We start from the raw sequence: 14,731 nt of genomic DNA, 5'->3' as shown, positions 1-14,731 counted from the left end.
GTTGAAATATGCAGTACTCTTGGGTATAACAGTGAAGTTACTTGAGTCATTTAAGGTTATGTCCACTTAACAGAATAATAATAGCCTTCTCCATATGGCCTATGACCTATATTACCACAAGTTCTTGGTCTTGTTAAGAATGGAAGGTATGGACTCCCCTTCCACCTCTGGCCAGGATACCAGTGGCTCGAGCAGTCTCCCAGCCTATCTGCTCTCCTCTGGAAACTGAGTCCAGAGGCACCCTAGGGAGGGCACAGATCACAGAGCAGAAGAATACACAGCCTTGGTGTATCTACTCATCAAGCTTGCTGAGCAGACCTGCCCAAACTTCCGATGTCCTGGAATTCCATTTGGATTCAGTGAAGACACAGCGTCAGAGGCTTATAAACTTACTCTTCCTCCCCTCTTCTAATATCTCAATGCCCGTAATCAGCTTGAAGAAGTTAAAGAAGAGTCAGCGCCCCTATTCCCTGGGCTTGGGGACTAATGTGGTTAATAATGGTCTGTCTTTCTAGGGAAAAGTAGTGGTTTTGTTGGAACAGGGACGATTAGCTAGGACTTATTGCATAGCCATAACCTATTGGTAGAAATCTGTATAATTATTATCAAGATGAAGTTATAATTTCTTAAATGGTACAAAATTTACTTCGATTTCAAATTTAAAGTTTTCATTGGTATGAGCTTCTTATTAATATAAAAGTGAGATGAATATTGATACTCTCATGGGCATTGTGCCTGTATAACACATTTAGGAATACAAGGCCTAGATCCAGTTCTTTAACTTTTTAAACTGATTTGGGATAGTTAACCTATGAGTTAAGGGACTATAGCAAATTCATGGCTTTGAGTTTATTGTTAGGAGGTTTCCCATATTTTATTTAGAAATAGCTGAGAGGAGTGAACAGACAACAGTCCAGGTTACCTTACATGGATAGTTGGTTTTCAAAACATCAGAAGTCCATAGAATTGACGCTACAAATATTTATATATTAATGTCCATTCTGATTAGAGACCTGTCTGCTCCTGACAGCTTCCTGTCATGGATTCTAAGAAGAAATTGAGCATCCTTGGAGTTATGCCAGTTGTGTGGTGACAACCACTAGGTAAGAATTGCCTCTTTCCATCTACAGACAAATTACTGTCCAGAAAAGGACACACATGCAGAATAGTCGACTGATTATATCTGCCTAGACAGAGTAATCAGCCCTTAATAATCCTGCATCACTAAGGTCTGTCAGATGACTCTGGGCCAGAAGGCTGAAGATTTGATGCTCCAACGTTCGGTAGTATAGGGACTTTTCAGGTGTTCAGCGGTCTCTATAAATTGGCTATTTAGTCTCTATAAAGTTTTAGAAGCTATGCTTGGTGCTTCCCATAACTTCAGTTAACTCAGTCATTCTGGATTTCTGATGGGGTTGAAGACCTATAGTCTCATAGCCAATCCTGGCTATTTAATTTGATAGAAAAGATATGAGTAGATGGTTTTCAGCTGACATTCATTCTAAAGAAAAAAAAAAAAAAACAAAAAACAAAAAACCAAAAAAATAAAAAACCAAAAAAAAAACCAAAAAAAAAAAAACAAAAAAAAAACAAACAAACAAAAAAAAAAAAAAAAAAAAAAAAAAAAAAAAAAGGCCAGGATCAAAAGTAAGTGTTTTAGTTAGAAGAGATGACAGAGGTTCTGGTTAGTCAACAAAATGATAGACTGGGTTTTAGGACTATCTTGTACCTCACTGGCTTAATTAGGAATAAGTATGCTCTAATTGTATTTTGAGAGAAAAGTTTTACTTTAACAGGAAGAGTGATATGTAGGAGGAGCTAAGTGGGAAGGAGTATTGAGAGGAAGAGATGGAGTAAGGAGAGAAGATGAAGGAGAGGAGAAGCTAGGTGATGAGAGAGAGAAAGAGAGGGGGCATGGAGGCAGATGTTCATAGGTCTCCACCAGTCAAAGATAGTTTTTATATCTAGGTTGGATATTGGGTTATGCTTCTGATTGAGCATTACCAAACTTATAAATCCTTTGATTAACATTTTAAAAAATTATATAAAAGCAAAAAGGAAAGGGGGGGCATGGGACAGGGGTTTTCTAGGGAGGGGAAATGGGGAAAGGGAATGGCATCTTAAATGTAAATAAAATATTAAATAAAATTTTAAAAAATGAATGGAAGGTATGAATTCAGTTTGTGAGGCAAATCTTAAATGCCATCAGATAGTCATTGGTTTCTTGAGTAGCTTTTATGCCCAATTCCTCCAGTGGACATTACTTGCTCAGATGAATAATTATCAAAATTTTCAGGGATCACAGTTGGATAAGACTTAGCTTTATCCTCTGATAGCTTACTTTACAGCTTCCAGCAGTATGAGACCTAACAGGGAGAGATGAGAGATTTTGAGATTCATCAGAGAGAGAAGGACTATATTAGGAACTGAACTATTGTAAATTTATAGGGTGTTTTTGTTTGTTTGTTTGTTTTTGTGTTTTTAAGAATCTAGTTTCATTTTGCCTCAGTCTTGGAAAAAGATCCTCTCATTGTGTATATCACATACATTTAAAATAAAATATTTTTATTAATGAACAGTTTTGGCATAATTCCTTACATATTCATTGAAAGCTAACTTTGGCAGACAGTATTTTAACTAAGTTCTGCAAAGAGTCACTGTATTTCACCAACTATAAAATGGTCCACTCTTTCTGAAAATGATGGTATATGAATTTATTATCAAATAAAACCTCCTCTAAATTGAAAACAAATCCAAGATGGCCATGAAAGCACTGCAAATTGTATAATAAATGAAACATTACACAAATTGGTTCCTGGATCTCATGTGGCCAGAAATTTTTCAAGTCCTGAGAGAGCTAAGAGTTAGTCTCACAGATTCATGATGTCTCAGAGAATCCTATTTAAATTCCAGATGTAATGAGGAGAAAATTTTGGATCCTTTGTTATGTTTCCAGCAACCATGGTGAATACAGCAACGAGGAAGCAGAGGTAACATCCTCCATCCTTACTGCCAGAGCTTCTCTCTGGCTTTTCCTTGGAGGTGGAAGTATGAGCTGGAAACAAGCAGAGAATCTTGATCATCACTGGATGTAAAGGACAGCAATCTTCAGATTTTTCACAGAAGGGACATTTAGTGAGGTAAAGCAAGATGCTTTTATGAAAGATTTTTAACTTGTGATAAAGTGAAGTAACATGAAGTAACTTGTGATAAAGTGAAGTAACCTTCTGCATTAAGAAAATCATGCCTCTTTCTCATCCCAGTTATTTATTCTTGAGAGACTTCTGTCTGCACTGATGCGCAGATTACTTATCATAGCAGAAATTTTATGACAAAATTAGTATTTTATCAATTTAATAAAACTATATATGAGGAGAACAGAGAATAGTACTTCATAAAAAATAATTATTCAAGATCCCACAGGGATTGAATAACTCTTGTTATTATCAGAAAGTTCTTCATCTATTTATCCCTCCAGGAAAGTTCTTGTAATTAAAGCATTCATTTTTCTAGGGTTAGTGATAATAAAGGTATTTTTAATTTTCAACTTCATACTAAAGTCAATTATTTACAAATGCAGCTTAAATATATTTTTATTATCTGTTTGAAAATACTTTATCTAAATATATACTTAGTTATGAATTAGTAATTAACCATTATAAAGCTGAATTGAAAGGCAGAATGTTTTGGAGTTATATTAATGTTAATGTAAGATGATAAGTAGCAGCATCTCTGTACCTTAAGTAGCTACAGAAATCAAATAAAAATATTCCAGTTCCACAAATACACACAATTACAGATTATATAGAAGAAATACAGGTTAAGAAAGTTCAACTCGAGTCATATAGAGAAGTCTTCTGATTTAATCTTATCTTCTTAGAATCTAAAATCATTAGTATTTGAACAATTAGGAAAACTAAGTAAGTGAAACTCTTTAGTGCTAAGATTTTGGCTTGTTCTCTTTCCTAAAATGATCAGAATCACTAAGACATCAAAAAGTCTTAAGAAATGCAATAGGAAGGACATAAAGTAAATGAGAATATCACTTTCACTTATACTCCAGAAATAGTTGGGCAATTAAAGTTGAGACATTTAGAAAATCAAGAACAAGGTGGGCAGAGAAAAGATCAGCCATCTGAAGGAAACATAGTTTCCAGAAAGTCAAGTAAATGAAACTTGTTAGCTATAATTACAGGAAATAAAGTTTACTGGTAGATAATAATTTCAGTTTCCCAAATCCCATCTCCACCCAACCTAAAAGAGGGGACTTCTGCCCCTAGACCAAGCAGAAAGGGGCCACCCAGAACCTCCTCTGACTGGCGAGCTGAATTCTTGCTTCGGCTGCGAGGCTAAGCACTGCAAGGGAATATAAATAAATGTTAAAAATATGTTTCTGGGTTCTCTGAGGGACAAGCCTGACTGCATAGGGGTTGATGTCAAAAGTATCCCCTCTCCAGGAAAAAGACGTCCGGATGGGTATGGCCCTCATGCCTCATTGGAAAATGACAGGAGGACTGGAGCCATTACAAGGTCCCCTTTAATTACTGGAGGTCAGACCTCTATCCCAGCCTTGTCAAGAATAGAATTGCCAGGAGCGTTCTATACTTGGAGAAGGGAGGAGATGTCAGGGGCAACCCTGCTTATACACTGAAGGCCTAAAATCAGCCATAAGCTTAAAATCAGCAATAGGCGTGACATACATGCCTGGTAACACAAAGTTTTGGGTCTCTGTGGAAAAACACTGAAACATATGGCTATAAGCTATTGTAAACAGGCAGCTTCTATGGAAATTTACCAGCCTGAGTAGTCATAGACCTTGTAAATAGGCAGCCTTGGTGGATAGTACCAACTTAGATAAGGACAAGTGAATCATAGGCAGAGTCATAGTGACTTGTCCCCTGAACCTTCACCCAGCTGATACCTGTTCTGAAAAATATCTGTACTCCCCCTGAACACCTATGCTCCTGTGTCATTCCCTTCCCCACATCCTGCATTTTTGTGTTTATAACCCCTGTGTTAAAAAGTAATAAATATGATTTGATAATTAGACAAAACAATTTAAAAATGATTGACTCATGAAAGTAAACACATCGGATAATTTCATATAAAATTTTAATAACATATCATCATCTGTAAAAATAATAGACCCTTTTCTCCTCTTCCTCCTCCTCTTCATTCTTCCTCCTCCTCCTTCCCTCCTTCCCCTCCTTACTCTTCCTTCTTTTAGTTGTGCTTGTGTATTTTGTTCTATCATAGATCTCTGGGGCCTCAAGTTGGACAAGTCAATGGTTGATCACTTCCAGGAGTTATGTAGCACAATCTCCCCAGCACATTTTGTAGGTAGGAAAAATTTTAGGTTTTTTTAGTGGGGTTGATACCCCAGTCCCACAACATGGATCTTAGATGCGAGGGCTTGTCACTATTCTTATTGTAACTTGTTATGTCATGTGTAATACATCCCTGGGAGGGATGTATTTTTTGAAGGAAAATGGAGGAGGAATGGATCTGGGGGAAAGAGGAGGTTGGGAGACTGGGAGAAGAGAAGAGAGGGGAAACTATAGTCAGGATGTAATGTATAAGAAAAGAATAAACAAATAGACATTTATTTTAAATATATTTAAAAACAATTATTCATAATGGTAATTCTATATTCACCTCACTGGCCATTTTGAATGTTGCATGTGCCTCAGAGTTAATGAACACATTCTGTTGTCTGAGGTTATATTGATACTACAATTAATTGAACTGCTTAAATGAATGGGAAAGAAATACTGGACAATTCTATAAAGGGTGATTCTGATGCTTTGATCTGGAATCTGTATTTACTGACACTGAAGATCCTTGTCCTCAACTTGATTTTGATCTAATAATAAAGGTGCCAGGAGGTTGAACATAGGGTAACACACTGAGAGTTGCACAGGTAGGATGCAGAGAGAGAATAGGGAGTATGGGGGAGAAGAGAACACAGTAGCTGCAGGAGAAAATCTATCCAGCAATGTGAATTTTCAAGTAAGTGGCCACTAGCCACTTACCCAACTGGACCTAGGGTGACAGTGGAAGGATTAGAAGTGCCCAGTGCCCAGTCCTTGAGTTAGCAAAGGCATTTGAGGAATAACTGCTGTGTGTTTGTGTGTGTGTATGTGTGTGTGTGTATGTGTGTGTGTGTGTGTGTTTCTATTTGTGGAACAGAGATAGCTCCTGGGTGGGTGTGGGCTTGTGACTCACTGGGAACTTAAAACAGTGTAGACAAAACTTTCACTACACAATGTGGACGGTGGACAGAGAAGGCACACTTCCCTAGGGCACTGCTTAGGAGATAGCTCAATGACCTTCTTTTCTGCTTTGAGCCTGCTGATCAAAGTAATTTAGATCTGTAAAATTTTCAAATGCATGTCTGCTATGGAAAAGCTCATGCAGTATTTTAGGATAAAACAGTACATAGTAACTATGATATTTTCTTTTTGTAGTTCTATCAATTTGTCTGCAAATTTCATAACATCGTTGTTTTTAACAGTTGAGTAATGCTCCACTGTGTAAATGTACCACATTTTATTCATCCACTTTGGGTTTTCAGACATCTATATTGTTTCCAGTTTCTGCTTATTATGAATAAAGATGCTATAAACATAGTTTGAGCATATGTCTTTGTGGTGAAATGGAAGTGTTTTTTGGGTAAATGCACAGGAGTGGTATAGCTGAGTCCTGAGGCAGATTGATTGCCAGATTTCAGAGAAACTCCCATATTGGTTACCAAGTGGCTCTAGGAGTTTTTATTCCCATCAGCAAGGAAGGAAGGAGTGTTCCCCTTGTTCTGCATCTTTACCTTCATGAGCTATCACTTTTGTTTTTCATCTTAGCTATTCTGATAGGCAATAGGCAGAATCCCAGAATCATTTTGATTTGCATTTCTCTGATAGCTAAGATGTTGAATATTTTTAAAACTGTTTCTTGGCTATTTGAGATTCATCTAATAAGAATTCTGTTTTTACATTTGAACACCATTAATAATTGTTTTTTTGTTTGTTTATTGATGGTTCATTTTCTTGAGTTCTTTTATATTTTGATATTATCACCCACCCATCAGATGTAGACTTGATAAAAATCCTTTCTATTCTGTGGATTGCCATTTTAGCCTATGGATGGTGTCCTTTGCTTTATGGAATCTTTTAGTTTTCATGAAGTTCAATTTACTAATCATTTTTCTTAGTGCTCACACTATTGATGTTCTTAGAAAGTTGTGTTGTGTGTCAATGTATTCAAGGGTACTCCCACTCTCTTCTAGCAGGTTCAGTGTGTCCAGCTTTTTTTGATATTATATTTACATTTCAGATTTTATCCTGTTATCCCATTTCTCCCACCACCCCAGACCCTCCTATCCCATCCCCACTCCTCATGCTCCTATGAGGATGTGCCCCTACCTACGTCCCCACTTCCACCTCCCCACCCTCAAATTCCTCCACACTTGGTATTCAGCCTTCATGGGACCCACTTGGACTTGAGTTGTGTTCATGGTGATAGATAAAATATATTTGCGTTTTTCCACATGCAATATCAAGTTAGACCAGAACCATTTGTTTCAGATGCTTTCTTTTTCCATTTCCATTTTCACAGAACCAACTGACTGGGACTCAAGGAGGCTGGCATAGATCAAGGTACCTGTAGGGGTCTGCGTTAGAACCTCTGCATATATGTTAGAGTTAAGGAGCTTTGTATGTTTATGGAATTTTTAACAGTGGGAGCAGTAGTTGTCTCTTACTCTTCTGTATATATTTGGCTTCTTTATTTAAAAAAAATCACGTGTCCATAGGTGTGTGGATTTAAGTCTGAGTCTTCCCTTAGGTTCCATTCATCAACTGTCTATTATTATGATAATGCTATGTGGATTTTATTACAACAGCCTTGTCATACATCTTGAAATCAGAGATGGTGATATCTGAATTTTAAAGGTTTTGTTTTGTTTTGTTTTGGTATAGGATTGTTTTGGGCTATCCTAGGTTTTTTTGTTTTTCTATATAAAGTTGAGTATTATTTTTTCAAGTCCTGTAAAGAATTGTGTTAGAAATTTGGTAGGGATTTCATTGAATGTGTAGATTATTTTTAGTAAGATGACCATTTTTACTAAATTTATCCTAAAGATTTATCAACATGAGAGATCTTTCCGTCTTCCGATATCTTCTTCAATCTTTTTCTTCAAAGACTTGATGTTTATAACACACAAGTCTATCATATAATTTGAAAGTAGTAATACTTTGACTTCTTTCACTCCAATTTGTATTCCCTTGATCTTTGTCTTATTGTTCTAGCTAGAACTTTAAGTATCATATTGAATATATATTGAGAGAATTGATAGGTTATCTTATTTCTTATTCTAGTGAAATTACTTTGAGTTTCTCTCCATTTAGATTGATGTTGGCTATCAGCTTGCTGTAAATTGACTTTATTATGCTTGGGTCTGTTGCTTGTATACCTGATCTCTTAAACACATTTATAATGAAAGGGTTTTGAATTTTGTCAAAGGCTGCTAATATTTATTGAGATGATCATGTGGGTTGTTTTTCAGCTTGTTTACATGATAGATTACATTGACAGAGTTTAAATATGTTGAACAACCCTTGAATCTCTGGAATAAAAACTACTTGATTATGGTAGATGATGATCTTTTAGATGTGTTGTTGGATTTGGAGGTCTTGAGTTTTCTTTCTACTTTCAGGTGCTGCTCTATCTTATTAATTTTTAGCTGTTTATTTGTGTCTTCATAAATTTCTTCAATGAATTTATTTCCTCTTTAAGGACCTCTATTGTATTCCTCAAGGCAATTTAAATGTCTTCATCTTGTGGTTCAGCTATATTGCATTTCTTAAGGATTATTGTCACAGGTTTGCTGAGATCAAGTGGAGACATAGACTCCTGACAATCATTGATTTTGTGTTTACTTTTGAGTTTAGGCATTTAAGTTTGGCATAATTGTAATCCTTTGTGCTAATATCTGTTCTTGTCTTTATGTGGTGGATATTCCTTTCATTATTATATATTTTCTTCTCTAGTTCTGAGGAGAATGGCTCTGTGTTTCCTGGTAATAATGCTTCAGAAACCATGCCCAGTGTGTGGACTGATGTTGTAGGTAGAACTTAAGTATTGGGCACTGTCACTTAGGAGTTGGAATTGTATGGAAGGAGGTAGCTGAGGGGTTCCACAGGAGGTAAGAATTCTGCGTTTACCACCTGGCTCTGCAGTATCCAGTAGAAATGCTGTGATGGGGAGGGAAAGGCTATGCTGGTGGTGTGTAATAGAATTTGGGATGAGCCTATGGGAGGAAGACATATTGTGAAGGTTGCTTACCTGTCTCCTTTTCCAGTGTACCTAGCAGGTTTCCAGGGAATGCCTGTGGCAGCTGTTGACAAAATCAATGTGATGGGGTGCTGAGGGAGGCTATTGGAGAAGAACTTTGTGATCTTCTGCAGATGATGGCAGAAAGGATTTAAGGCAGCAGCAGGTGGTCTGTTACAGAACTGCTGATGTGGCTAAGGGATTAGACTTAGAGGAAAGGAAAGTGAAAGTCACCTACCTGCCTGTCTGTAAGCAATTTGCCCTTAACATTTCATACCATTTTCCCCACATTCTAATTCCATCATTATTTTCATGTGCTTTCAAACGTATTTGCACAAGTGAAACCCAAGGATTATAAAATATTCAGTGTATAAAATATCCTGACCTATGCCCCAGAAAATGGTAGGAGTTTAGGCTGCTGGGAGCAGGGACTAGGATTCTAGTGTAGAATTCTATCATTATAAGGGATACAGATATTTTTAATACATTTCAGATTTTATCCCCTCACCCCATTCTCCCCACCACCCAGGAATGACCTATCCCATCCCCCCTCCTGCCTCCACAAGGGTGTGCCCCAACCTACTCCCCCAAGCCCCCGCCATATGGATTTTAATATGGTATTTTGACACATGGCCCCCTGCTTGTGGTCTTCTTAGTTACACTGGTTTATTGTCCATCCTGCCTTATAAGTCAATGAGTACCAGTAAATTGTAAAGTGGTTTTCTCAGTCTATCATAAATGATTTTTTCTGACCCAGTGATCTTGTAGGGTTAGTTTACTCCTGTTTCCTTTGAAGTAGCCTGTAAATAGGTTCAGATTCTAGTGAGTAACTGCTCTAAGAACATTATAAAATAGTATTTTGGTTTAATTTAAGTACAGCAGTTGTACCTGATGGATCATTCAGTAAGTAAAATTGTTTCTGTTCATTTTAAATTATAGTCATTAAAACTGTCACATTTTTTCTTCATAATACAATTAAATTGGTTTTTGTTACAGATTTGAAATAACAAATATGTATCTAACAATATATATTTATATATGCATATATGTCCAAAGAATTATATACACATAAAAATCATATTATGAACTTTCAGTTCTGTAGACAGGAAGGGCAACAAATCCTCTTTGAAGACATGGAAAAGAAGGAAAATGAATTCATAAGATAGAATATAATTTTAGTGTCTATTAAAGAGCTTCCTATTTGTGAGACAGATAAATTTTCAAATGAAAGAATTAAATGTAAAATGTTGAAGTCATGTTACTATTAATAACATTTCATATTTTTCAATTTAACTTTTCTTCATAATCCTTAAGGATGAATGTATAAATTGTTTATGAGCATGATTTATAGTAATGTCATACAAATCCCCAAGTATGTTTTATCATATTATTAAATAATATTTGCTTAGCAAGTAAACAATACATAATTATGTAACAAATAATTAAATGTCAAGACTCTAATTCAAATTCAATGAATGATCTCTCTTCTGTAGATATGCTTTGTACCAATGTGAATTTTTGGTCCATCACTTGAACATTCATCATTTACTGTTGCTGTTTTCAAGATGCTTTACTGACACAGAAGGATCATAAGAAGATGCTTTCATGTTAATACTCAGAAGGAAAATAGAAAGAATATCCACCCATACAACAATAAATTACAAAATTCACTGTTCAAAACAGATTCCTTGGAGACATCAAGGATCTTGGAACATTCATTTCTTAAAACCACTGGTTAATAATTTCTTGTTCATTTGATCTTAGATTAAAACATTGTACAAATAAAATAGTAACAATATCTTTGGTCAAATAGTATTTACCAAGAGCTTGAGACCTAAGCTACAACATTTTCTTTGTTTATTTGCTTATGGGATATTTTGGCAGGGTTTTTTTTTTTTTTTGGTATTTTATTTTACTTTGAGTGTGTGTCTGTTTGATGGTAATAGCGTACATTTCATATTGTCTAGTCACAAGTGGAAATGAAGTAGAAGTGAAGGATATTTTATTTGAGGTTATAATATGCTTCCTAGTATAAAATAAAGTTTAAGACTAGCCCAGGTTTTAGTGGGAATCAAAAGTACATTTTGTGTTTCTTCTTCTATTGGTATATAAGAAGTGCTCTGAAAATATACTGCAGGCTATTCATCCATGGCTCATCCATGAATTGATAGCAATAATTTATGAATTCTGGTTTTACATTCCTATCTAGGTTATAATTTTAATATTTTTCTAATATTTCTCTTGAAGAAAACTCAGCAGACTTTTTTAAAGCTGATAATTCAAAGATGTAATATTTCTACTCATACAACTAAATATCTTTGTATACAATATTTGAATTGTGAATACTTTCATGTATTTAATAATCTGTCTTTACTTCAATTCTTCAGTTTACACCACTATAGCCTTTAAAATAATTTCACATTTTATTTTCAATTGTAATAGAGTCAATCAAAATAATTTCCTTAGGTATGTACAATCTTGTTGATGGTGATATCATGAACTTATAAGAAGCATTTTTCTCATCATTGAAAATTTTATGTTAAGATAGTTTACTTCCACTGTCTTATGAATCATGCAAAACCAAAGCTTTGTTACTGAGTTCATACTCCTGGGGCTTTCACAAAACCTGAATGTGGAGAAAACACTGTTTGTTTTATTTTTGTTTATCTACATTGCAACTATTGGGGGCAACATCATAATTGTGGTGACCATCATTTACAGCCCTGCACTGCTGGGCTCCCCCATGTACTTCTTCTTGATATTCCTGTCCTTCCTGGATGCATGCACTTCTTCAACTGTCACACCCAAGATAATTATAGACTGCTTCTATGAAAGGAAGACTATCTCTTTCGAATGTTGTATGACACAACTGTTTACAGTCCATTTCTTCACTGGGGCAGAAGTGATTGTCTTGGCATCCATGGCCTATGACCGCTATGTAGCTATTTGCAAGCCCCTTCATTACTCTTCCATCATGACCCAGAGGCTCTGTGGAAGTTTAGTTGTGGTATCCTGGGCAGGAGGTTTCTTGCATTCTATCATACAAATTATCTTCACTTTGCAGCTGCCGTTATGTGGACCCAATGTCATTGATCATTACATGTGTGATTTGTTCCCATTACTGAAGCTTGCCTGCACTGACACACACATTTATGTCCTTTTAATATTTGCCAACAGTGGGGCTATATGCATTATAATCTTCTCCTTATTGCTTGTCTCCTATGGCGTCATCTTGTTCTCTCTGAGATCCCACAGCTCTGTAGGTCGACATAAAGCTCTCTCTACCTGTGGATCCCATATAACTGTTGTGCTTTTGTTTTTTGTCCCATGCTTATTAATATATGCAAGACCTACATCTGCATTCTCCTTTGAGAAAAACATGCTTATATTTGTCAATGTCCTGACACCATTGTTAAATCCTATGGTTTACACTTTCAGGAATAAAGAAATGAAGAATGCCATCAGAAAAATGTGGAAAAGATTGTAGACAAAATCTCTTATAAACATCACCTGTCAATAAAAAAAAAGCCTATGGCCAATGAACTGAGGCAGGAAATAGAAGGTGGGACACTGGCAGGAAGATAGAGGATTCTGGGAAGTAGTAAGATATAAAAAAGAGCCCTGAGGAGAGCTGAGATTGAAGAGTTGGGAGACAGAGCGTGAAGAGAAATTAAACAAGCTGGGAGATGAAAGAAGTGGGCCAGGACTGAGGAAGAAGTAACTAAACATATGATAGACACAGAATAGTTTTAAAGGGTTAAATAATTTTGAACTAGTCTGGTAATGAACCACAGCTTATGCACTACTCATTTAATAATAACTAACTAGTTTTAGAGTCATCACTGATGGACTAAGGGACTAGAAGGAAATACCAAAATTATTTTTACAAGAGATTAATAGTGGTTTCTGATAAATTTTATAATGTCCGTTTCAGTGGGGAAGAGCAGTTGCTATGCCAGCATGACAATTTGAGATTTACTTTTCAGAAATTTTTAATGTCATAACAAAATAGAGAAGTACATTTTTAATCCAGTACTTGTGCACAGGGAATTTATGGATGTGAACATTTTACTTCTTTGTGAATTTAACTGATAAACAATGAATTCATTCCATACAAAAATAAAGTGACATCCTGAGACTCCAGAACATAGAAATGCAGAGAGATATTAAAACAGAACCTAATCTCTAGAATGTGATCTCTAGTTGTCCTGCATCACCTGACTTGTTGTTGTTATTGTTGAACAGTTTTATTTTTTATAAAATATATTCTAGTTCTTTCCATCCATCCCATTATCCTGTCTCAGGTCCCCACAATTTAAGTAATAGGAATAGTAGAAACACACACACAAACACACACACACACACACACACACACACACACACACACACACACACACACACAAATTAAAACACAAAACCAGAAATCATAACATATAAGCAAATGACCAATAAGTTAAGAAAAAATGCTCACACAAAGTTTTGTAACACTAAAAATCTCAAAAAATTATCGTTTACTTCATTGTGTTTTGGCCATTACAGCTGAGAATGTGGCCTGTTCTTAAGTGTGGTTTGTATATCCTTTGAGAGTACATTGGACTAAACTAAGTTTTAGGTTGTAAACAGTTGTTATTTGTCTGTACTTGATCCTCTTCTTGATTAGGGATGGATACTCATGTCTACTCTACTCCTCATTACTGAGACCCCATCTGTCTTAGACCTGTGCAGACCCCACATATATTAAAACACTATCTCATTTACTTGCTGTCTGTGTCCTGTGGTGCTTGCAAGGCCATGTTTCCTTGGTTCTTCCATCCCCACTGTTTCTTACAATCATTCTGCCTCTTCTGTATAGAACCCTTAGGTCTGAGGGGAACAGTTTAATGAAGACATCTCATTTAGAACTGAATGTTCAAATGTCTCCCACTGTCTACATATTGCATGGTTGTGGGTCTTTGCATTAGTTGCTATCTGAAGGAGATGCTTTTTTGATGATAGCTAATTGAGATGATGATCTATATATCAGAATTTTATTCCTAAGTTCCTCTAGTAGAAACATAACACTCCATTTTCCTAGTTTCTAGCCTATCTCAGGGTCTTGGCCAACTAAAAATGGTCAGGTGTGGATTAAATTTCATGGAGAGTGTCTTAAATCTAAGCAGGTGCTAGTTGGTTACTTCCAGAACTTTTATGCTACTATTGAACTAGTGAATCTTGCAGACATGTCACAATTGTCAATTACAGGACTGTAGCTAGTTTAGTGCTTAACTTTCTCCTCTGGTAGTGTACAGACTAAATTCTAATATCATGCACACTAGTCAGAGGAGCAAAGCCTCTTGGTAGGCATCAGCTCAATTTCTCCATGTTCAGTGAGATATGTTAGAAACAGGACTTTATCATTAGTTTT

The 14,731-nt window shown here is 35.9% G+C and overlaps 1 protein-coding gene across 2 annotated transcripts; it reads left to right on the top strand.

Annotated features, from left to right (window-relative positions):
• Positions 1-2,949: 2,949 nt before the first annotated feature.
• On the top strand, positions 2,950-14,084 carry LOC117704629 (olfactory receptor 4C15-like). Of its 2 annotated transcripts, XM_076929094.1 has the most exons (3): positions 2,950-3,140; positions 7,612-7,652; positions 10,821-14,084. In XM_076929094.1, exon 3 carries the CDS (start codon positions 11,900-11,902, stop codon positions 12,812-12,814), a length of 915 nt encoding a protein of 304 aa, XP_076785209.1. In that variant the 5' UTR covers positions 2,950-3,140; positions 7,612-7,652; positions 10,821-11,899; the 3' UTR covers positions 12,815-14,084. The 2 variants fall into 2 exon arrangements, with proteins under 2 accessions (XP_076785209.1, XP_076785208.1); XM_076929093.1 differs by lacking the exon at positions 7,612-7,652.
• Positions 14,085-14,731: the final 647 nt, after the last annotated feature.

Source organism: Arvicanthis niloticus, chromosome 2, assembly GCF_011762505.2.
Source record: "Arvicanthis niloticus isolate mArvNil1 chromosome 2, mArvNil1.pat.X, whole genome shotgun sequence".
NCBI lineage: Eukaryota > Metazoa > Chordata > Mammalia > Rodentia > Muridae > Arvicanthis > Arvicanthis niloticus.
This window is presented reverse-complemented; position numbering and strand designations above follow the sequence as displayed.